Below are 26272 nucleotides of genomic sequence, written 5' to 3'. Positions count from 1 at the left end.
GAGAATTTAATTAAAATGTCCTGAGAGAGCCAGTATGAAATTTAATTAATATTTGCGTACGATGCTTTGTCAGAAAAAAGAATGGGATATATAATTCAAGGAATCTTCCATTCTAATTACATTTTTTTCGTCTAAGCTCGACGGTCAATTCAAATAGAGACGTCTCTTTCTTTAATTTTTGTACTTTTTTATGGTATCACGTGATCGTATAAAACGACACTCTTGCGAATAGAGAAGTCACCATAGCAAAGTACATATCTAGGAGAGCTACGATTCCGTAAATTGTTCCTCCGTAAACTCGCTACGTGAAACGTCCAATCGATCGACGTATATACGTATATGTATGTATGTATGTATGTATGTATGTATGTATATACGTGTATATATATATACATATTCATACATACACACACACATATACATATACATATATATATATATGTATATATATGTACGTATGTATATACATATAATACATAGTCTAATACGCTTGGATTCCGAGTACTATCCATTGGAGGTTCGACCATCATTCGATTTTACGGGGATATGCATTACTCTACAATCTCACTCACGAATAAATGTCTCTGCAATACTTTTAACAATAATATTGTTAAAAGTTATACAAAAATATCGTAAAAAGTATCCTTATATACTTTGTTAATATCCTACAAACGTACCGATTTAATTCGAAATGAATATCCTTTGATCATGTTAATCTATGTATTACTTTCGATCGATATGATCGATATTTATTAACACGTTGATCTAAACCAGCCAAAATTCTCCGATTTAACGACGTTGATGAAGTAGACAGAGATAGGAACAACACGGCTGGTGCGAAAGTATAACACATCCGATGTATGATATATCTACATCCAATACCATTTGTCGATGTCGACCTCGCCTATATTCCATGCAACTTCGGAAAAAGGAAGAGCAACATGAAAGAAAAAGAGTAAGATAAAAGCTCACTCTACGCGATACATCTTATCGTAACTCATGATTTCCGCCTACGATTTTTCAACTCAGTGTTACGTTGTATTGATCGATCGTGACTATGCATTTGGTAAAAAACGTTGAAAAAAAGTGATTCACTAGGATTACAGACTCGTGCTATGAATCATTTTCGCACCAAGTGGAGGCTACCACTCTCCGCTATATTTTTTACGACATCTTTTGAAAGCAATATACTCGCTTCAAAGAATATCCTTTTCTTTTATATTCCCTTTTCTTTTTTTACTTCTTTGCAACGTCTTTGTCACTTTCTTTCTTTTATTTCCTTATCTACTTTAATGTATTTATATGCCATATAATCATATGGCCATGTTATGTATCATGTCATATAAAATATTCATTTTTAATACGATATCATAATTTTATATCTAGGATCCATGGAAGAAGATATATCATATGAAAAATATTTTAATCGAACGAAAATCTCATCTGAGTTGTTAAATAAATAAATAAATAAATAAATAAACAATATATAAAATGAATAATAAATTGAGTAAGTTGTCCATTATCTAGGATAACGTTTACATCACTTTTTCGAAATTTCCTACTGCATTTATTTATCGATCACAAATTTTATATAATGATTGAGAATCTAAATAGAGTTAAACATTGATTTATAAATTTATTTATTGCAATTTAAATGTAATATAATCTAAAATTCGAAACACGTTACGTTAAGAAGCCGATGATGGAATGTTCGTTGTCTTTCTGCTAGTTCGTTAACAAATTATTCTATCTCGTAAACTGTGATTTCTCAAAATGTATAGAGTTGTAAGTTGTTTCAGGGTTAGATGGAGATGTTCGTTGAATTATAAATGTTTGTTAAATTATAGTTTGCTATGTTAATATTGGGAAAGTCGACAATGACATAAGCGACAGTTATTGCTTATCGCGTGAAAACCAGAACATGGAGCATATCCAGCTATAGCCATTAGTAACCAACTATACTATAGTCAGTCTTCACTTGTTCTGTGACGGATATTATCGGTGTTTCCGCTGAGTGTCAAAAATTTTAAAGCGAAAGTCGATAAGATATGACTTTTTGTTGAAACGTTTTCCGGAAAATTACACGTTACGCTTGAGAACATTCGCGAAGTCCTCATTTTTATGGTAAAAAGAAAAAAGAAAGAAAGAACTAGAAAATGATTGATTCTCGTGGAACACGATGTAAAAAATAAAAGAAAAAATAATTAAAATTTGACATTACGAAAATATCATTTTGTTCGTTAATTGCGACTATGGAACGAATAAACCAGCGAATAACTTCCGCTAATAAGATATCCGATAAGTTTCTCAGCTCGTTAAGAGACAAGCTTGGTAAATCTTGACTCTTCTTTCCATTTGTTCATGTCATTACCTTAATTTCATGATGATTATAAAAGTAATCCAACGATAAATAAATTCTTTCTTCGCTTCATGATTAAAGATAAAGACGGATTTGTTCGATTAATTTCTAAATGATCCAATGTAGTCGTCGTTGCTACCGGGAGAGCGAATATGGTGTAAGGTTGCTTATATAATAGGAAAATCGATATCTCGGTCGAAGATGTAAAATCAACGCAGATGCTGCGTAGATGACAAACGCAATATTCAAGGAAGCATTATGTCGAACGTAAAACGTTTAACGTAACGATGCTATCTATACCATGATATAATAAATTATCACCAACACATATCGTTTTTGATCCCATGGATCTTATCTGACCAATAACTTTTCTCATATCTAGAGACATAAAAAGAAAGAGGAAATAAAGCTATCTCCTATATCATTGGATTATACGAGACAAAAATACAAGAGTACAAACTATAATAAAAGACGATATATTGTATTTGTATACTCTTTAACATTATATACAGATGTATAATAATTTTGAGTATTCGAGAAGGATCTTTTCTTATTATCTGCGAACTTCTGCAATTTTTGATAAAAATAAAGTGCACATATATATATGTGTGTATGTGTGTGTGTGTTAAGTCAAGTCGAAAGATAAAATTTTAAATAAATAATTTAACATAGAGGGATTTATTGGAATTAATATTCGAATACTGAATTATTAATCGAGAAAAAACAAAAAAGAAATAATGTTTCCTCCTTCCTATTTCGCTAATTGAAGTTGTTATTTATTTTTTTCCATTTTCTTTTCTCCATCGAACATCGATAGAAAATAATATATCGAAGACTCTTTCGTTCTTATTGCCGTGTGTAATCGTGTACTATTCCATTACTCACGTCTTCGAAGTTAAATGGAAATTTGTTTCCTTGCTGGTCTTAAAAGAAGTACGAAAGAGAGAGAATAAGAATGGGATGGTTTCAGAAAATAGTTCGGACGTCTGCGATGTGGAATGTAACGAAAGGTTGCTCGGTTTCAATGATGAATATTTATGTATGTTTTCCGTACCTTTAGTTTTCTTAGTCTCCAAATGGTATTCTAACCCCAATGTGATAATGATTTGTTATTAGAACTACTGTAACGAAGTAAAAATAGATATATTATTCTTTCGTACGTATTTTATATCAATCAATTAATCAACTTTCCTATCCGTTCGATTTTTGTATATTTGTTAAAATTATATACTGATAATTATCATTCTAAATTATCGTTTATCGACTATTTGTAAAGCACTTACATGAAAATTCGAATTGATTTATTAGAGTGATACAAAAAAGAAATAATTATTTCACTTAATTACCAATCTTTTGAAGTTTTCATAATCTTGGCTTTAATTACATTCGTGATAATTACCATGTTCATTCTATTGTAGGAAATTTTGTACAAATATGACTTCAGTCTTGTAAATTAATTAAGTTTCATCTTTCGTTCTTGATAAAAATGAATTTCCTCCCTTATTTATTCTTTAGTTTTCTCTAAGCGTACGAATCCCGGTTAATTGCAGAAATTCTGGGTGGAACGTAGGTGCTCCTGTGGACACATCGAATACCATATGTGTACTAACCAGAATGATGTATCCACAGTATTCAACGAAGCGTGACAGAGATGCAGAAAGCTTATACATGTGTATGTATATATATATATATGTATGTATGTACCTGCCAGCTTCACCGTCTACACTCTTCGACACGTATATACAATATGTACGCTTACATAGTGTGTAAGCACATGTATACGTACATTCTCTTATGCAGATATAACGCATGCGCAATCTTACTCGTAAAGCTTGGTTTACTTGCAAGGAAGTGTAACAACCCGTATATCGTTCCTTTCGTAAAAATAACTTCCACGTACGAATATAAATCAAGCATGCATAGTACATTGATGTAATGCATTTTTATTTCTAGGAATCCAAGAATATATTTCTATTTAAATCTACTTTTTGTTATTTATTCATTTCATTCCACTATCAAATTAATCCATCTACAAATAAAACACATGTAATCAAGCAAACATTTCTCTTTTTTTCTCATTTTTTTATTTTAATTTTTTCAATCACTCTGTTTATTTCGTATTACTTTTTTATTACTTTCTTTCCTTGTGAAATTGCTAATCGATCGAATAGGAAGTACTAAAAGGCACACCCATTGTCAGCGATTTTAAATTCAAGCGCAGACACTTAATTTTCAAGAATTTCAAATCATCTTCAAGATTTTCTTCTCTCTACCAGTTTATTGTTGTCGTCCGTGAGTACCTTAATTTAAGATTGTTAAATTACAAAAAGAGAAAATGATCAAAACAATTTTATTAATTATTTGCTTGCTACGTAAGCACTAATCTTAATTTAGTTCGATTTAATGTTAATCCTATTGCCTTTCAATAATTCTCCTCGATAAAAATGAAATAAAAATAGAAAACTATATTTCTCATTAAATAATATAATTTATTACTTAATAAATAATGATAACTAACTGTATAATACGAAAGCTATATTATACTATTCGGTATTTTTAATTTCATTACCTAATTTCGCATAGTATTTTACCATCCAAATATTTGATCACACATATAAAGTTTTACAAAAAAAATAAAAAAATAAAAATCATTCTGATTTTCGATTTATAACCAGATAGTCAGATTTTCGATAAAAATAATGTCGTATCTTCTGAGATCTGCTGGAATCGATTAAGAAAATCTTTCTCTCTCTTCCTCCCTTTCTCTCTCTTCTCTTGATTTTCATGATTTTAGAGACATACCTTCGCTATATAATTCAACGTAGGGGGAGAGAGAGAGATAGAGAGAGAGAGAGATAAGTTATTAGTCTGTAAAAGGAACGAAGTCAACGATGAATATTCATCGAAAACGTTATATCCACGCGCGAGTTATATCTTCTTTCACTTTATTTATGCCTTCCGACACATATTCTCTCTCTCTCTCTCTCTCTCTCTCTCTCTCTCTCACACACACACACACACACACACACACACACACACACATATTTCGAAAGTCCTCGATCCATCTCTTGTCACGTTATCAAAGGACCGGAAAATTGTTTACCATGGATTATTTAAGTATTTATGCATTTAATTGCCTATCATTTTCTCCGAGAAATTCGTTGACTTCACAACACCCTTAACACGTTGGTACATATACTACAATGTTTACAAATTTTAAAACGATTAGTTTTTCCTCGAAGAATAAGAATATCTTTCACGAAATTATTCTATCTATTATAAAAGAAAATGCTCATTTACGTAATTAAGATAGAAATTACGAAAAAATAATCGAGAAAATAGACAAACTCTAATAATAGGAAAGCCTATAATAGCAAGATCGTTAGATTAAACGTAATACAAATTTTCTTTTTATAAAAAAGAATTATAAGTATCTCAAAAAATTATGAATATTTCTTATTTAAAAATCTGCAGAATAATTATTTTTAATTATAAAAATCAAATGAGGCAACGAATAAGCCGCAAAAATTTATACTACTAAAATTGTATTTATCTAGTATAATGTGTGATACGAAAGACATATAAGGTGATAGTGAAACTTTTTCTACAAATGTTATTTATATTTACATTTGACAAGGTTATACTCGCTCGCATCGAAAATATCTTTGAGAAAGAATAATAACAAAAGATCCAAAAACAAACGGCTGTGTATGATCCGCCCATTTCATCTCTGAATTGTTTGTTTCTTTGAAGTTTCTAACATACACATTCGCGATTTAAGATAGATAAAAAAAAAACACAAAGAATATTAAACGTAGATGTGTACAATCTGAAGAAAAATAGAAATATACGATAAAATTTGATGGAATGTCGTTGAAAACGTTAGAGTTCATTTAACGATGATCCAATTATAAAAGCAAGGATGATACAATACTTTAAACTTTTCTCCATATGTCCAATTACAATAAAAAATGTTTTTTTATTTATATACAAATTTTCCTGATGTAACTCTGTATATGTGTCATTCTTGTCTTGTGAAATTAAACAAGCAATATATTCCAAAACTCGACAACGACATTCATTAAACTTTCAATGAAGTCCTCGCGATTTATCTCGACTCGGAATTATTTTCTCGACAATTAAATGCTCCGTTTATTTCATTGAAAATTGTTATGCACGACCAAGTTCTGTATCAATATGTATGTATTCATATTCATACATATACATACATATATAAAGAAAGAAGGAATAATTACTGATTTCTTCGGCACATAGTTGATCAATTTGCAACGTATGCTGGTAGCTAGTTACGCCGGTAAATTTACCGTAGAAACTTACCCCTTGCCTCATAATTAAGTGTGTCTCACCACATGTAATCGAAACTAGTAAGTTTAGTCAAAGTTATCTGCAAATTCGTAACAATTTGGGTTAACAGAGCTAAAAGAACTCCAGTAGGGAGAACTCGAGTAGGGAGAAATAGAGAGAGAGAGAGAGAGAGAGAGAGAGAGAGAGAGAGAGAGAGAGAGAGAGAGAGAGAGAGGAAGGCACGAGAACATATTCTCCAGAGAATCGATTGTTCGACATCTATGATGCTTCTGTAACTGTATCTATAGATTACTACAGTTTCTGGATAATTTAATGATAATTACTCGGGTTAATTTCCAAGAGAAAGCAATAATACCGAGAAGCAAATAATACGTTTATTTTGATAACATCAAATGTATTCGATTTTCCTTTAATTTAAATAAAAGAAAAAAAATGCATACAATTCTGAAAAAATTACTTGAATATGAATCGATATCGAAAATTAATCGAATATAACGTTGAACAAAAAATATTTTACTGGCGTACAAATTTCTTTTTTGAAAGAAAATATGCCTATAAAAAAAAAGAGATAAAAAGAAATAAAAAATTACGATATTTTGTTATTGGTTTTCATTGTATTGCTAGTTTATTCTATAAACAAAGAAAAGATAAAATGAAAGATAAATAAAGTTCTTTGAAAAATCACATCGATGGAGAAACAGAAATGAAGAGAGAGAGATGGATAGACAAAGGAAAAGAGAGAAAGAGAGAGAGAGAAAGAGAAAGAGAGAGGAGAGAGAGAGAGAGTGAAATTACTGATTCGAAAAGAACGAATGGAATAGAGAAGAAACTCGATACGGAATTCAAGTTTATAGTAGGTCATTTACGTTAATAAACTGTTACGAGCGTAACGAGTATTGCTCCATCAGAAACGAGACATACCGCATTAAATTTATCGCGCATTCCATGGTACTTGGATTTTTCCCCCTCTTCCTCTCTCTCTCTCTCTCTCTCTCTCTCTCTCCTTTTCTTTTCTTTTTGTATCTCTCTCCGCTAAAAGGATACATTTCTAAAAGCAAAATTTTGATAGGAAACGAAACGTTTTCATATGAGATCATTCTTTCTCTCGCTTCGTCATCTCTATTACGATCCAACTCCATATCTTTGTCTAAAGATATCCTTCCTTTCTACGAACAAGAAGTTACGTATTTTTTTTCCAGAAAATAAAAAGAAAGGAAGTATTTGGAATATAACTAAAAAAATAGAAACGAAAAAAAAATCAGTTTCGTCTTAAAAACGTGATCGTATTTCAGTCACTTCATTGCAAGAATTTTTCTTTTACTTTTTTTTTCTTTCTTTCACTTTTCTGTTAAACGTCAGCGATACAAGAAAAAAGTAGCAAAGTAATCTTAGGAGACGATCATTTTCGCAATTTCTCGCAAGGATACTCTGTCACTGTTCACGTGACGAGGGTATAGACCGAGGACAAAGTAGAAGAAAGAAACTTTGCGACAGGACATGTACGAGAAAGTAAGATGCTAGATTCTCCTCTAAAAAAGAAACGAACTTCTCGTTCAAGAATGAATTTGTAGGGCTATTTGTCAAAATTAACGAGAACAACGATGATCTTTCTTATACTAATAGAGATGGAAGACAAAAACATTAGATACATTCATTTAAATAAAATTGAATTAGATATATTGTTTTCTTTCCAGATTTTTATGTAAAATTGTGTCGCCTATAAAAAAATTTATTACCGTTTTACGACCGGATAAATTTATTCTCAGAATCGAATGATTTATTAAAAAATAGAATAATATAAAAATATTTTTATATATTTTATCGTGTGATACTGCGGTTTATCATTTTTTAATTAAGTTTATGTTACAAAATCAAGATCTAATTTTGAATTTCGCGGAATTAAATTCGAAATATTCTGTTACATTTTTATCTGTTAGAATCGCACAATCGTAAATATATAAATCTGATGGACTAAGGAGAATTAATATCTTCCTATTGTTGTACCGCAAATCCGAAAAAAAATATTAACGAAACATTATTTTTGGATCTGTATAACTACTTATATCCGATGAGATAAGTTAGAAATTGTGAAAAACAGGTGAAGTGGTCCGAGTTTTTCATAAATAAGTAAACTTGTACATGCAGGAAAACCGAAGAAGTAGGATTAAACAAGAACAAGTGTTCCAAATTTAATATCGTATAATGAATTATATTACCCAGGAAAAAAACTAGTCAAGCTGGTACTCGACATTATCAACTTTTTCGGTTTAATGATGACGCTGATATGTGCACCGAGATATTAATTAATTATAATGAATATAGGTTGATACGTATATTATTAAATATTGAAGAACTTTCGGAGAATGTAAGGCAAAAATATACAAGTGGCTGCTTGAATTTTTGAAATTTACCGTCTAAATAAATAGTTATTCTAACGCTATTTTTAATCATTTGATCTTTCCACAAATATTCGTTCATTCTCAACGATTCGTTCGATCCTGATAAATATTTGCCGAGCAGTAATAGTTCGCAGAGAGTCCGATTAGACGATTTCAAAGAAAATGAAATGTACGGGCTGCTCCGATCGAAGCTATCCAAACGAATTTAGGTTACGTCTGGTGAGAAGAAGGAGAAGAAGAAAAAAGAATGGGATAGGAAGAAAAATGGAAGGGAAAACTAAACGAGGGATAAGAGAAAAAAGTAAAATAGAAAAAAGATAAGAGGAGAAAAATGTTCGAACCAGAATTATTTGTAGTGAAGTTGAAGTTGTTAAAGGCTACGTGACCTATTCGTCAATGCACAATTTGCGAAGTTGAATTCAAAATGGACGACACACGTACGAACTCTCCAGGATTATCGTTATCGAGATTCATCTCAGGCATTTCGCCAGGGGCGAGCGAAGCCAACTATCGAATTTTCGCAACAGGAAACCTCAACGGCTATAATCGAAAATTATTTTGCGGCTGACAACGTTAATTCGATTCGAAACTAATGCCGCGATTCGGCCTATCGAATTAGCTCATCCAATCTATTCTAATTCTAATTCTTCTTCTACTTCTTCTTTTTCTCCATCTTTTGCTTTCTCTATTTGCACCGACTAACTTCGTTGAAAAGGATGAAATAGTCTGACCTTCTTATTCCACATTTTTGCGTCGTCTCCATGTTAGATATAATTAAATCGCCTTCCGTTTCCTACAGTCTTTTCAACTTTTTTTCTCTTAGAAATTCTTTTTCATTCCACGTTGGATAATTATCATCGATCCGTAACTAAATTAACGATATTTATTCTTTATATTCTTTAAAACAAAAAGAAAAGAAAAAGGAACAAAGGACTTTCCTAAACAGTACACAAAATATATTATTTCATATCGATAAACTTAATGATATAATTTTATTCGACTCCATTTCAAATCATTAATCAAATATCGATTGTAATATAGGAAACACTTTAATGAAGTTTACAAAAATAACCGATTTTCCGAGATTTTCTGTTTTACTTGCTCCACTTTTAAAAATAAACGGAATAACAAAACCGACTATATAGAAGGCTTATAGAAAGGAAGTTATTTAATTAAACGAAGCTTGTCGCGAATGACCCTTAAATTAGAAGAGAACCACCGGTCGATTTTCTTTGAGAGCAGGATACATATATGTGAGTGCACGCGCATATTTCTAATATATTCGTAAGTTAAATGAATATTCGAAGCAAGAGTTAGAAATTATTAATATATCGGACTGAAAATGAGAGAAAATATACGAGTTTTCAAGATCTCCTGCAATCCTATATTATTTTGTTACAAAACTTATTTGCTTAGATTAATTCATTCACGAATATATTTTCTCAAATTCTTGATCGACAAACAAAAATAAATTCAAAATTCATTTCAACTTTTCTTTCTAACTTTTCTATATGAAACTATCAATGATAGATGAAATCATTTATAAAAAAAAAAGAGAAGAAAAAACACTTTTAAGTATGAACGTAGAAATTTCAATGGAGATTATCTACCTCTTTTCTTTTCGCTGTTGCTTCTTCTTCTTGAAAGCCTTTTTAACTCTTAGAAGTAGAAAAGCGGCGCGATCGATGGTCAGGCCCGTTTGAACCTTGTCGCCGCTCGACATCCTGCGTCCTAATCCTCCCAACACCTGTGCCAACAAATAATTTTTTCTCGTTAAGCCAAAACTTTTCATATCATTTGCTGTGAAAAATAAAGAATAAAAAGTTAAAACTCTGAGTAGATTCGATACAGTTATACTTGTTAATGTTTCATTATACTAAAAAGGCATTAAAAAGTTTTTTTCATTTAAAAATCTACCGACAGACGACAGAGACAAAATTATATCTGATTAAAATGTGTCAATGTGCATTTATATTGCATTCAAACGTTAACGTCAAATACACGACATAGTAGGTTCTGATAATGAGATAGAAATATTCGTTGCATTGTTCGCGTTTCTAAACATGTAAATTATTGCTCGAGAGGACAGTTTCAAATTCGTTGAACATCTATAATTTCTATTAAATTATAATCCGCACTTGAATGATTATGTAAATCGAGTAGAACACGTAGGTTCGTTCACTTTGTATTATCTGATCTATCGTAAACTATAGCTATATGTAAATATATACGCTCGTATTACAATCTTACGTATTTATACAAATATATATAACGTATATCATTATATTTAGGTAAAATATTCTTTTTAATGCGTATTAAAAAATAAATACAAATTAAATAATTTGACGCAAAATAATATTTGTTATAATACACACATATACGCACACACAAAATATAGCAACGTTCACAACATATTTATATGAAAGTTTTATTAATAATCTTTCATAACCATCGAGACAAATATTTGTTTACTTAATTATAGCCTCTGTTTACGACAGGAAGAAAGAGAGAGAGAGAGAGAGAGAGAGAGAGAGAGAGAGAGAGAGAGAGAGAGAGAGAGACAAACTTGTACGAGTAATTCCCGTTTCGTTTGTTTTTCTGTCACACCCACATACTCATTGACGATAATGACACAATGGTGTTTTACACACTTCAACAAATTATATGTTCTCTGTTTCCGGCTTTCGGTATTATTAACAAAAAACATCATCTTTTCCGTTCTAAAAATTCTTTTTCGAAATACTTTATAAACTTCCCGCTCTAGTCTTTCTTTTCTTCTTTCTTATATGTGTACATGAGTATACATATATGTAGATATATACAATTAACTGCAAACCATAAAGCTAACATCGTGTAAACAGGTCGTGCGAGGAATTTCGAGTTTACGCGCATTGATCCAGGTAAATGGAACCTTACAGTCGATATTGACGATCTACCCATTTGCAAATGCTAATGTGTTTCAATGTGAACGAATGAAAGATCGAAAGATTCGATTCAATATCATAGCCGATAGCACATACTTCCGATAGGTATGTGACTGATGCTCTAAGCCAATATCAAGAGAAATTCGATCGAAATATTAGACATTTTTCGAAAGAAAATAACATCGATAAATTAAATCCATACACATATAAATGCGAATATTTTAAATAAAACAGTTTATTATTCTTAGGAATAATACAATTTTCCTAAGTAAAAAGGTCGATAAAGAAAACCTATTGTTAAGGAAAATTATAATACAATTAATGTAAATGTAATGATAAACGATAAGAGAAAACAGAAAGTTAATAAATACCGAGTGGAAAGTAGAACCTCTGTAACTTACGTTCGTGTCGCTCCATGTCGCCGAGATGTATGACGAACGATTGTGTACTGGAGAAAGATAAACAGTCGCTAAAGATGACAGAACAATACAAGTCACCGAGCGTCTGACTGTAAGTAACTATGCTATGTATTGTATCGTGAACTCATGACTCAACACATACGAAGATATGTACACACGTGTATTCCTGAATATACACACATAAATAAATATCTCACGCAAAGCTTATCTTCGTGAAAAATATACATAAAAGGATTATATCTGTTAAAATTGACATCAAAGTGATTTTGTCAGAAGAATATCAATAAAAAGTTTCTTCACTTTTTTACCAGTACAAATGTTTGTTTATTTTGAAAATATTGATGAAAAATTTATAAAATAGTGCTCATCTTTATATTGATGTTTTCGGTATGTTTGCATTTTTTTCTATTTACTTGTTTTTTTCTCCAAAACAGCAGAGACAGAGAAAGAACGTGAATAAATCACAATGCATTATCGAGATCAATGCTATTGGCCACCAGCCGTCGACGATGATCGATGCCGTGACCCTTTTTACTTCGAATCAAACCTTTCTACGGGACAAGTAGACAACTCGTTCGATTGATTTCGAACGAAAAAAACAATCGTTCATCGTGCCTCCAATTCCTTTTTCGAAAATTCGAATACACTGTGTCAATCAAAAAATATCTCCTGTCAAATTTAATCAAATTAAATGATAATGATATCTTGAAACTGAGCTGTTAATTTTCGAGATTCAAGATCGAATAAGAGATCATAAATCTGTCTAGAAAACTCGCTTCAGGAACGCGAACGAACGTGAAGCGAAAATAAAATTGGCCAGGGAAATCTCGTTTCGACGGTAGCATATCGATGAAAACGGACGTCACGTTCGTTGATAGAGACTGTGGAAAATATGTCGTTTTATAAAAAGAAACCAAGAAAAAAATTATTACTTCTCTTTTATTTAAAATATATTCAACCGAACCTAACTCGAATCTAATTCAAACTAACGCGTTATAACAATTATAAAAAAGAAAAAGAAAACAGTTATAAAAATATGTCCACGCTATTTCCTACAATATCAATAATAAAATAAATTATTATAAACGATTATAAACAATAATCTTTCTAAAAGATAATCGAATATCAGACAAGAAGATCGATCGATCGGTGGGGGCGTATCGTGAGAGTTATCGTACATACATCGCTTGAAAATAATATTTCTTTCCCGTGTGGCGTGTAGCAACCCGGATCGATAAAACTGCGGTCGTTACGTTTTAAGCCGCGTACACTCATATATTCGTACATTTCTATGTTCTATGTGTTTATGTGTAGTAGAGAGCAATAAACAGAAACACAGTAGCAATGGGTGGCCTCTCTTTCTCTCTATACCTGTCTGTTCTTCCCCCTCTCTTTCCCTTTCTCTCTTTCTCTCTCTCTCTCCCTCTCGTTATCCAGCATTCAACGGCACACTAAAATTACCTTCAACTGATTGAAACTTCATTGAAACTCTGACAAATTGCGGCAAAGTTCCATATGCCTTCTATCCCTCTTTCTGCCTTTCACTATCTCACTCTTATTCACTTGCAGTAATACAAGTACGAGACGGAAGTTTGGAAAAAGAGAAGAAAACGAATTGCAATCGTTTCGGAAGTTTCACCCTCTTTTACTATTTTCCTTTCTCTCTATTCGCATAATATCTATCCTTTTTAGCTCATCCCTGCATCTACAAATGCAGCAAGTAAGGACATACCTCATTATCGTTCCTAGATAATTTTTCTTTCGAGGTATGTCCCATTATATACCTTGTTTATCACAATAGGACTCCATCTATAATGATATTTATACGATGAGAAATAACGTTTTAATAATAGAAAAATATTCATTTTGTTATACATGCTTAGCTTGTGTAAACGAACATCATGAAAAGTTAACGTATATTAAATGTAATAAATATGTTTTATGTTAAAATAAAAGCAGTATATTAATAAATAAATGAATAAATATATTTATTTATTCAAAAGGATATTATTTGAATGTTATCTTTTATTGCATTTTCCGAGAGCGTTTGTATTTAAAGTAAATATCATATTTGTTTTTCAATCTGTATATATATATATATATATATATATATATATATATATATAAATTGTTTTATTTATTATAACTTTTACCATACTACCAAATTTTTTCCTTTCTATAGATCCATCAATACCAGAATATTTAATATTTTACAAATATCGTGCAAACGATATCCGAAAATATTGTTATTTCAATATTTTATTCGTCCAATAATTTCTTTTTCGTTTCACCTAAACGTATTACTTCAATTTCATTTATTGTCTATATATATATATCCTTTTATTATTTTTCTTTTTTCTTTTTCAGAGATAGTTTTTCAGAGTTTTTCAACGTGAGATAAAATATATAAACTTAAGCATAATCATCCGCGAATATTCTGGTAAAATATAATTCATTTATCACAATTATCACTATTGCATAATCGTTCGACCATATTAGCCTCTCTCTTTTTCTCTATCTATCTTACTTTCGCATTTTCATTCAATGAATATGTACATACAACTATTTGACGAAGCGTTACATTAACTCAATAGCAGTACAAATACTTAATTTTCTATCGATAGATATTTGTGTATTCAATTAATCAATTCTCCAAAAATGCATTAATTTTGCTGTTAACAATGTCAGTATTTTCATTCTCGCGATGTTTTTAATTTTTAATTACATAAGAAAATATTTGCACATTATAACATCGATGTAATTGAAATTATCTGAACCGATAAAAGAAATAAAAAATTTCGTCATTTATTTTACTTTCCGTGAACAATTTTTCATTGAATTATCTCCTAATGTTCCTTCTTGATACGTTTCCGCACTAGTGGTTGCTCCCATTTATCTTTTTCCTACCTTTTACCGATATTGCTATTTTTTTTGTACTTATTCGCTCTAATTCGATTATTTTATAACGTTCTCGACAAGTCTGTAGAAAGATGCTTGTAAAAAATGTCAAGAATTTTTATCGATGAAGAAACCTTTATGTTACGATGTGACAAACTCAGAAAACATTTGAAATTCCTTAATGTTCGCTTAAGTTACATACCGATCAATTTCAATAATCATGCAAATGATCTAAACGGTATTTTAATTACCTCTATTTACAATTGTATTAATAATAAAACTACTATCAACATTATTTTATTATTAAAGAATACCGTACATATCAATGATTTTTTATTCATATTTAAAATAAAAATAAAAATACAAAGAAAGAAGTATATATTAAAAGTAGTATGTATGATCGAACATCTAACTTCCTTCACGACAAAAAATTCAAAAATTTGCATCCTTTTGCAGAACTCTTTTAAATCATACAGCAAGTAGCAGCAAGCAGTCTCTGTATTTCAGAAAGTTTCACAATGAATTTGTAAGAAGCATCGTGAAGTTTATAGATGACTAATTTTCAACATTTGAAGATAAATTTTACTTTCTTCAAGATATTCCCTCTGTGACGACTGAATAATAATAAAAAAAAAAAGAATAAACACTGCGGTATTATTAAATTAAGTTAAGTTATCATAAAGACATTATGTAAATTATTAAAAGAATGTAAGATATTCAATAGAAAAGTTGCAATATCATATTTCGATATTATATCGACAATTGATTCGAAATCAATATTACATTAGTGTGTGTGTGTATGTGTAGATCAATTAAAAATATTAAATATCAGGGACGATCTAGAAACTGCGAAGATGAGAAAAGAGCTTACCGCATGTTACGATCCGTTATGAAATACATATGTATCCATTGTTATTCAAATATTAAAAAAATAAAAATTAAAAAAAAAAAGTCAACAAAGAAATCATTCTATCGCGTAATTCTTTTGTTATGCTCCGTAACGAAAAAATACTCTTGACACTCTTTGAGCTCTTGGAATTACGTTCTTTTCAGAGAACATGTATCACCTAAAAGAGATTTTTTATAATGCCTGCTTTTTACAATTTATGAGAACACATTCATATTTTTTGTGAAATATTTTTAACGAGTTACATGATAACCATGTCTCTAACGACACTCAACTTTTATAAATATCGACAGATAGAAAGTAAATGAAGTTGGTTCATGAAAATTTGTTCATAAATTAATTTGATTCTGGATAATCAGGTAGTTATGTATAAAGTATAATTAGAATATTTTAATTAATATTTTTTCGAAATTGATGAGATTCGAAATTCTGTTTAATTCGTTGATGATATTACATAAGATTTTTCAAATATATTTTGAAATAAAATTAGATTTGAAAACATTTATTTAGATTATAATTCGGTTAAAATAAAAATTTTCTTTCAAGCGAAAATATAATGGACGAGATAATGAAAAAATGTAGACAGAATGAAATTAAAACATGTACTTTGAGACAAATTCTAATACTTCAAAGTTAAGTTTCTCAATTATGTTTTTTCATCATTATATCTATCTCAATTAATTTGACATTGTAAGGAATTTGCAATAAATTCGCAAATGTTATATTTTTCAATTCGCAAATGTTATATTACTCAACTCGCAAATGTTATATTTTATGAAAAATTACGTTATCTACTTATCCTAATTACGATTTAATAAAGAGCAATCATAAAACAAAAAATAAAAATATTACAGAACCCTCCACAAAATCAATTTCAAAAGACGTATCTCGGATATAGAAAAACTTTTCATATGGAACGTGTTAATAAATTTTCGATTTATGTTCAACTCAACAGGTTTATGGACTTCGAATCGCGTTTTGGATATGTGTTAGAAATATCGCGTGCATCGTAAACCAAATGTAGAGTTTGTGCCGTTTTAAACCGCGTCGCAAGGAATTTATACGATAAAAAAAAGACATAGAAAAAGAGAGAGAGAGAAAAAATACGAGGACACGATCACTAAATATATAAGTAAGCGTGCAAATACATAAACGAGACGGAAACTTAATTTAAGGAGCCAGAAATGGAGGTAGCATATTTATACTGAGAAAAATAAAAAGGAATAATAAAAAAAATAAAACATTAAGAGAATCAGCGAAAAAGTTTCTTTACTTAGGTGAAAGAAAAGACAGAGGATAAAAGTCCACAGTAAAAAGAAGGTTGTTTTCTTTCTTCGAAATATATTTTCTCTCTCTCTCTCTCTCTCTCTCTCTCTCTCTCTCACACACACACACACACACACACACACTCCTTGCTTGTCAGAACACACAAACATACACACAGACACACGCGGCCATTACCATTATCATGAGAAAAAGGAATAGAAAATGGTTATACCTTGCTGACTTAATTACGACTCCAAAAAGGACAGGGATGCAAGAGATACTATGAAGGCCTCATGACATACTGAAATGAAGAGAGATTGTCTCGAAGAAGTTCGGTAAACATTCGTCGACATTGACGGCTTCTCTTTCTCTCGTCCTCGCTTTCCGGCAACAGGAAGATGAGGGTAAAAAAAGAAGGTCGAAGAGGATGAGGATTAAGGGCGAGCGAACGACTGATGTAAACAGAGCCTGATTTACGGGGATTTGCGTGGCTCAGCCTTCTGGAAAATTCGATGTGCGAACCTCGTGTCCTCGTAAAATTCATTTCACGGACAAACAAGTACGATTAGTATGAAAAACCGCAATGAAGTGTAAACTAGGAAACGTGAAGTGTCGCGAGAAGAAGGAATACATCAACGATAACAAAAGTTGTATTTATTAATAAAATAAGTAATAGAATTTTCGAAAGAGAAAAATTGTTCCTTTCTCTCTTTATATATGCGTGCGTATGTGTGTTTTTAATACAGACTGATGGAATATCTCACCGAATAAACGTTCCCTTTTCAAATTCGGACGCAAAAACATTCCCTATCTTTTTAAAGGATCCTCCAAGGACCCGTTCGAATTTAAATTGAACGAATTTCCAGCCGAAACAAAATTGAAAAATTACGAACAAGAAGAGAGGAAAAAAGTACGTAGGCGATTTGCGTCGTCTATACACGAAGTACTTTTGTACTCGGACGGTTTATTAAATTACGAAGAAGATCGCAACATGAAACTTCTCTTAAAATTCGATATAAAAGTGTGGATTCTATTTGGAACAATGTCATGTGGATGTCAAATTGACAAAATAAACATTTCTAATCTTCTTGCCCTCCAAAAACAATTCGAAAATCGAGAATTGAAAATAAGATAGCGCAAAAGCTCACAAAAAACTCTTTTCGAAGAATAAATATTCGATGAAAAGTGAAATAGATACGCGTATCGAAAATTCTTTGCATAATCTTATATTTGATTTTTATTCAATATATTTTCTTCGTCCGCTATTTGCTGTTATACATCAAAAAAGACAATGAAAAATTTCCGGACGAAGAATTCCAACTGAAATTTTGTCAACGTAAATCGTGCACGATATTGAAGGAAAATGTGTGATATTAGATGGAAATCTTGAAATTACGAGGAGTGAAATTTCGAGATTTCGATCTAATTTCATTGTAAATACCCAGAAATATTCGTTGCGCAATACTGTCATACAATTCTGTGAACTACATTCAGCGATGTAATTCACATTAATATGATCTGTATCTACTCAGAAGTTTAGTCTTTACATAATAGAAGCGACATATGTTCCTATGCATGCACTTATCCATGTATATGTATATATGTATATTATATGTATCGTGCGTGTTCTGACATATACCATTTCTGTTTCATATTACGAAATTTTCTTGATTTATAGAAATTACAGTGTCTTTGTATTTCCTGATGCTTAATTGCACTTATATAGAAATTACATTATTATAGAGGAAAAGTAATAATTATAGAGAAAAAATCTATATGGACGAATAGGAAATAATAATAATTTGAAATCAAAATAAAAGATTTATTAAAATATTATATTCTAATTAATATTTGGTATTATATGAATATTATGTTTCATAATTAAATTCATTTCATATGATCATGATCATGCAAGGAATGCCGCGTACTTGGTAGGGTATCATATTGTGCCCCCGACCACTCTGATAGAAACTATTCAGGACAACTGTTTCATCGATCGTCATATCGAGACACCGTGGAAATTGACGGAATCCGCAGCGTGAGAGAACGTTCATAGTAAAGGATCGTGAATCGATAATGCAGAGCGTCTTCTGCATTTTGATATCGTCATCTCTATTTCTCTATGTTGATCTATTTTCCCATGCAATATCTGTGTTATAATAGTTCTAATCAGATTTGCACGAGAGTTCATCGATTTATTCTTAGGTACATAAATGAGCGTACTGCAAAAGAAATTTAACGGTATTTAATTATCTGATAATTTCAACAAAAGATTAGATTAAATTATTCCTTAGATAGAAGAAACTTCGAAAATTTTCGATAAAAAATTTCATTTTATTTAAAAGTACCTTTTTACGACTAAACTATCGAAACGGACAAAGTCTATCGAAAACTTTTCTGACGTAGTGATGTTGGTAGAAATAATATGACATTCGTGTGGGTATGAATCGAATGCGTCATCGACGAAACTCGTAGGTATGATTTATAAATATGATCTAAAAATAATTCTGCCGCCCCTCTATCATCTACGAAATAAAATTCCAATATTTCTAGCACGAATTTCGAATTAAAAATTTTTTTCCTTCTATTTCATCCCCCATACCTGAAAATTTGAACCATGAAATCGATATTTTTACTATAAAATTATAAATAATAAATACATCTAATTCACTTCATGATATATCTATTATTTCATTCATTTAAGTATAAACGCAACTCAATCTGCGCATTTTCAAATTTCAATTTCCAAGTTCCTTTTCGAAAAGTTCTTCGCATTTATTGCACCGGACATTAAGAAATCGATTTTCCATTGTAAAAATAGAGATCTATCGAGTATCTCGTTTCCTCTTTCCGCTTAGTTTCTCCCATCGTCCACTTTTATCCTCTCTTTCTCTTCTTTTCTTCCTTTATTTCTTTTTCTTGATCTTCTTATATTTTTCAATTTAAGTTTTCTATCCATCGCTTCGTAACCGCCTTTTACCGTTCTTATTATATTTACATGTACTTAAATAAAATGTACTAAATAAATAAAATCTACATTCACATTTATACGGTTAATGTCGTAAACATTCCATAAAATTATAAACTACAAGTTCACGGTCCTACTTGTTACAAATAAAAAAAAAACATCTCGAGATCAATTTATCTCCTCCCTCCTCTCTCAACATAAATTTATATCCATTAATATAATTTAATAAACAGTATTATCATCGTCATCATCGTCGTCATTATTCTCATCGTCGAAAAATATCCGTTTATCGAAATTCAATCGATCCCAATGTACTCTCAGCTTAAAATTTTGCACAATTATCGATCGGTCTGTATTAAATCTGACCTTGTTCCTTTCTTAAATATTTTCAAAAGTAAAAAGAGGAACTTAAATGACAGTGAAAATATAAGTTTTGGAAGACGCGGCGGAAATTGAATTTTTGGCATTCAAGCTATCATCGTCCGCATAAAATACAAAGTAAACGAAGAACGATCCTGTTGAAAAATATTTGTTGATCGGTTTGAAATGATCTATGAAATTAAAGGAGTGGAACGAACCAGGTCGGTGAAATAATATGCTCATACCATTGAAACTTACACCAAAAGGCTTTCATTCTACGAAAAGTTAAATCCAAACTACCAATAACATCGCGCGAAACTTTTTAAGAATATATTATGTATCCAACGATAAATAAAAAGAAAATGAAAATTCATCTATTTATCGCCTATTATCAAATTTAGTTAACTTCGTAGGCCAATTAAAGCTACTTCCCTTTCAAATATTTAATAACATATCTTTTACAAAAATACGCTTCTATCGTGTATTCTACGCTTGAATATGATTTCTAGTTCGTTTCGTGCGAATAAAAAAGAGGAAAGCAAAACAAATAAAAATAAAATAAACGATTAACGGAATGACTATCTATTGCCGGCGCAATTATATGCTTGTACTACTGTCCGTACTATTGAAAGTCCCGAGAGAAATCTAATGGGTATAATCTTAGAATCGTCAGGACGACAAGATCGTCATTTGCACGCAATATGCACGCACACGAAGCCGTAGAAGACATAAACGTGACGAATGACCAGACAAGTTTATGGCGTCATGACGTTGTCAATGAAAAGTGTGTTCCATAACTCTGCTAATAAACAGACGACATTCGTCCCTTGATAAATGATTCGAGCTTCGACATTCGTACTGTTATTTCCTCGTATACGTACACACACGCATGCACGCACGTCAAAGCAAGAGATATTCGACAAATACAATGATATATTGCGTCCTTCGCTTAGAAAACTTGGCCAAGAGCTTGTTAATATGCATCGAGACACCCGGTGGTTTCTTCAAACTAATAATATCTGAGCCCGGCTTTTTGTTCGTTATACTAAGTTATCTTTCTATGTTTTAATAAATGTAAAGTCATATCTCGTGACTACTGAGAAAGGTTTAAAATTACACAAATGAAATTATAACGGAATGTATATTAATTATATTTATTAATTAAAACGGATGCATTATTTTACTAAATAAATATTTATGCACAAGATATCCTTCCTGTTAACATGGAAGAGAAGGATTTCATTTCATTTACTTCTATCGCAAAAGGATGATTAAAACACGACAAAACGGAGATATTATTAATTGTTTAATTGTAAAATTAACCTCGATACAAATCATTCACGACAGATTTAAAAAATGTAAGCAGCTACAGTAAATTCATAAAAGTGCTGAAGTGGATGCTCCTCTCAAGCATCGAATATTTTATCTTCTCTTTTTCCTCCCTTTTAAGAGGATACAATATAGGTATCCGTTCGCAGTCTTGTTGCAAAACTATTAATCTAAGATGGAAATTTAACGTGGGTTTTTACTACTTCAATGAAAATAAGGATAACTAGTACGGTGTAGTCTTGAATACGAGAAAAGCAAAAAGAAGAAAATGGGTCTTTGGAGAAATAAAAAAATAAGGTCTTATCCCTTTTCATTTCGAAGTGTTATTCGATATAAATCCTTATTTCGAAGTGAAGATTTCTGTGTTCATTTTATTACGTTGGTCATATTGAAATAATTATTTTTAAGTGTACTCCATGGGATTTTACCAATGTGTTTCTTTGAAACGAAACGATGAATTAATAGAATATTCAACGATTCTTTATACTTGTTTTTAATAAATTTGAAACAATTTTTTCGTAACAGAAAAAGAAATTTTTGAAAGTATGTAAGAATGAAATCGAGTCGAGGAAGTGAGTTATGAATGATAATATTACATCGTTGAAGTTTATCCGCGAGAAGAGCTTTACTAAAATTCTTACATCCTATTTATACTATCTATATCGTTACACGTTAGCCAGATTGAAAATGAACTTTGTTTCCTAGCCATGAAGCGAAACGAAGAACGACGTGCCTTCCTTTCCAAGAAGGTTCGAAGAAAAAAAATTGAACATAATCGATCGTACGTTCACTAAAATTAAATTGAGAGTAAAAAAGAAAGAGAAAGAATAACGATAAATCCATTTAGAGAAAATAATTCGGTAAGAGTGACGAATATCACATTCCTTATAACGCTTAATCAACGAATTTATTTTATTTATGAAACATTTAAAAAAACCAAAGAGATCGACGAAAATCTTAAAAAACGATGGAATCATCGAATTGAGTCACTTCTTTTTCATCTGTCGTTTAGAGTGCTCAATGTTTTACCAATAGAAGAAAAAAAGAAAGAGAAAAAGGAGAAGAGAAAGAAAGAAAGAAGAGATAGACATAGAAAAGACAAAACGAAATCTTGAAACGGAGTGCTGGCATAATGCCAGATAGGAGGATAGACGCATACCTTTGTTCGACAGGGAGCTTTTTCCGCTGACACATTCCAACTGTGGTATCGAAAATTCACGGTAATGGTCCACATTGAAAAAGAATACCGAAGAAGGAAGTGATGAAAAATAGGAAAGCACCAGATAAAATGTGCGAGAGAGGTAACGTATCGATATATACTAACTAGCACGACCTTTTTGTCATATTTCGAATATCAGGCTCTTTAATAAGTTCGTTCGTATTTTCTTTGAAAAAGAACAAAGAGATAAACACACGAAACCAAAACACAAAACAGAAAAGAGGCACCTAAAATACATGTTGATATTCGATTTTCAAAATATTGTAATTATTTTAATTATAGAATGTCCAATTGAGTTCATATTCGTTAGCGTAAAGGGACAAGATCAATTTAATGCACTTCATTTCTCTTACTCTCTCCTACTCTCAATAATTGCGGTTATTTTAATTAATCGTTGTATTAATCGTATTACAAATCATTGTATTTAATTGAGCATTCTTTTATATTCGTTAAAGCTTGCAATCACAGAGAATTGCACTCTTTCTTTCTTCTCTTCTGTCTCTCTGATCGTTCTCTCGTTTGCAAAGGACACGAACAACTCTCGCGCCATTCCTACGATCCGCAAACAAACCTCGTTTGGTACACGACTTCGATCCAAACAGAATATCGTTCCCTTGATGTTTGTCACGGTTTCGAAATTCGTGTTTCCAAATCAAATTCCGATCGAATCGTGGATAACGCACAATTTGAAATAGATTGAGTCGTGGGGTCTTTGAAATATCGTTACTATTTCTTCAAAGTTTTAAAAATTTTCTAGGAAAATGTTGCACGATATAAAAGTGAAAAAAAAAATATAACGTAAGAATTGATATTTTCGTCTTTATATTTTGTTTTTTTATGTTGAAAAAGCAAAGGTTCCTTCACAAGGCATATAAAATTTGGATGAAGAAGCAAAAAATTCTCAAAGATTCGAAGAATCCTTGGCTTATCGAGAAGAGTAGACAAGAAACCCGATGGAGAGCAATCTTGAGAAACTCCATTAGCGCGTCTCGACTTCGAATTCGATCGATATCGTACCAATAAAATCGACTCTTCGCAGATTATCGACAAGAAGCGACCGAGAGCCGATTAGAGTGGAAGAGAAACGTTCCATAACAAATCGACGAATTTCGAGACTAAGGTAACTATAATCGATAATGATGGATGCATTTAGAAGTCGAAGACCTCCATTTGAAATCTTCTCGAAAAGAGAAGAAGATGATTATAGGAGAAGATTCAAAAAGAAATGAAGAAAATTTGGACGACGCATCTTAATCTGACAAAAAAATTCAAAAAGAAATAAAACAATGACAAAATGTTAAAGAGTTCAAATGATTACGAATAATTAAAATTTCAATCAACTGAAATATCATAAAATGTATTGTAATTTTGAGAGACAGTTTGCAAATTATAAATAATATAATAATTTCTAATGTACAATATTTAGAAAGATTAAAAATACTCTAAACGTTAAATAGAAACAATTACTGAGAAAATAGCGGAACTAAAATATAATCACGAATTCAATCCTACAACAATAAGTGAAAAACAAAGAAACTACCTGATGATAGTTTCATTCTGTGGTTTATCAAATGAACCACAAAATTAAAATGAATTTCTCAAATGACTTACCGTCTTCTGACACTCTATTCATCGTTTTTGTTATACAAAAAATCATCCTCTTATAAATCATCACGAGATAAAACGAGTTGGATGCCGACTATAAAGCATTGTCCGAAGGTTTACCTCCAGAGGCCATTCTTTCGTTAGAAAGCACATTAACGAAATATGTTCGGGAAATACTTTGAATTCTCTCTTTCGAAAAGAAAAAGAAAATGAAGAAGATTTATAGGGAACTATAAAATACTGACAAACCAAATACATCGCTTTTTCTCTTTTTTCTTTAAAATAGAGAAAGCTTGAAAGTCTTTGTTCAGTCTTGATTATGATTCACGCTTTTTGGGTAATAGCAATGAGGGTAGAAAGAGATATTTCCGTTCTCTTATGTTTTTTATCTGAAGACAAATGACAAGTATACACTACATCACTTTTACATAATTCATACGATCTCTCCCTTTTAACATTCTTTTTTTGTAAGAAGTGAAGAGAGATGGATGAAAAGAACCCTCACAAGGGAAACCGAACATCATAGCATGCGTTTAATCATAAAGAACGAACTCACGAGTCCAGATCACGAATATCTCCAACCTCATTATCGGATCTCTGATAGGAAACGTCTTTAAAAAAAGAATATATTGATTCCTTTCCTTTGTTGAATTCTACGAGAAGAAAAAGAAATACAAAGATCGTATTCGTATTATCAAGCGACAAAAGACCAAAATTCGATTTGACCGAGACCAAAAAAATTATTGTAGATAGAATCAAATTTCAACGATAGAATTGGAAATAAATATAATCAAATCACGATCACGTTGAAAATGTATATAAAATATTTCAAATATCTAACTAACGACAAATATGTAAAATAATTAATATGATACTCTATGATTATTTGTATGTTTACGTGTGTGTATATAATTTCTCTATTATATTTTTTATAAATATCACAAAATGGATAATAAACTAATCAAACAAAAAAAAGATTATATGATTCAGAAGAGTATATTAATATTATATGAATTTGTTCGAAGCAGTTGTCGTGATCGAAAATTGGTAAAATTATTTATAACCGATGATAAGAAATTTCCTGAAATACACTCTTAAGAGGAATATGTAATTGGTGCGTACTCCAGCCGTCATCGGTAAGATTCGCTGAGTCCATTTATTACCGAGCAGACTAAAAATGCTTTCAAGCCGTCTTCGAGCGTTTGCTAAGTCACTACCGATATACGATAATGCCTATGTACATAAACGCACACTAACACTCAACAAAAATTTCTATATATAAACCGCAGATGA

The 26272-nt window shown here is 31.0% G+C and overlaps 1 protein-coding gene across 6 annotated transcripts in view; it reads right to left on the bottom strand.

Moving 5' to 3' along the window:
- Positions 1 to 26272, bottom strand: part of LOC127065732 (uncharacterized) — a 92686-nt gene that overhangs the window by 58444 nt on the left and 7970 nt on the right. For all 6 annotated transcript variants that reach the window (XM_050998511.1, XM_050998517.1, XM_050998512.1 and 3 more), the window contains one exon: positions 10695 to 10831. In XM_050998511.1, the coding sequence (XP_050854468.1) occupies positions 10695 to 10831 (137 nt within the window). The remainder of the gene's footprint in view (positions 1 to 10694; positions 10832 to 26272) is intronic.

This window comes from Vespula vulgaris, chromosome 8 (genome assembly GCF_905475345.1).
Source record: "Vespula vulgaris chromosome 8, iyVesVulg1.1, whole genome shotgun sequence".
NCBI lineage: Eukaryota > Metazoa > Arthropoda > Insecta > Hymenoptera > Vespidae > Vespula > Vespula vulgaris.
The sequence above is the reverse complement of the archived record's forward strand: the minus strand, read 5'-3'. Positions and strand labels throughout refer to the sequence as shown.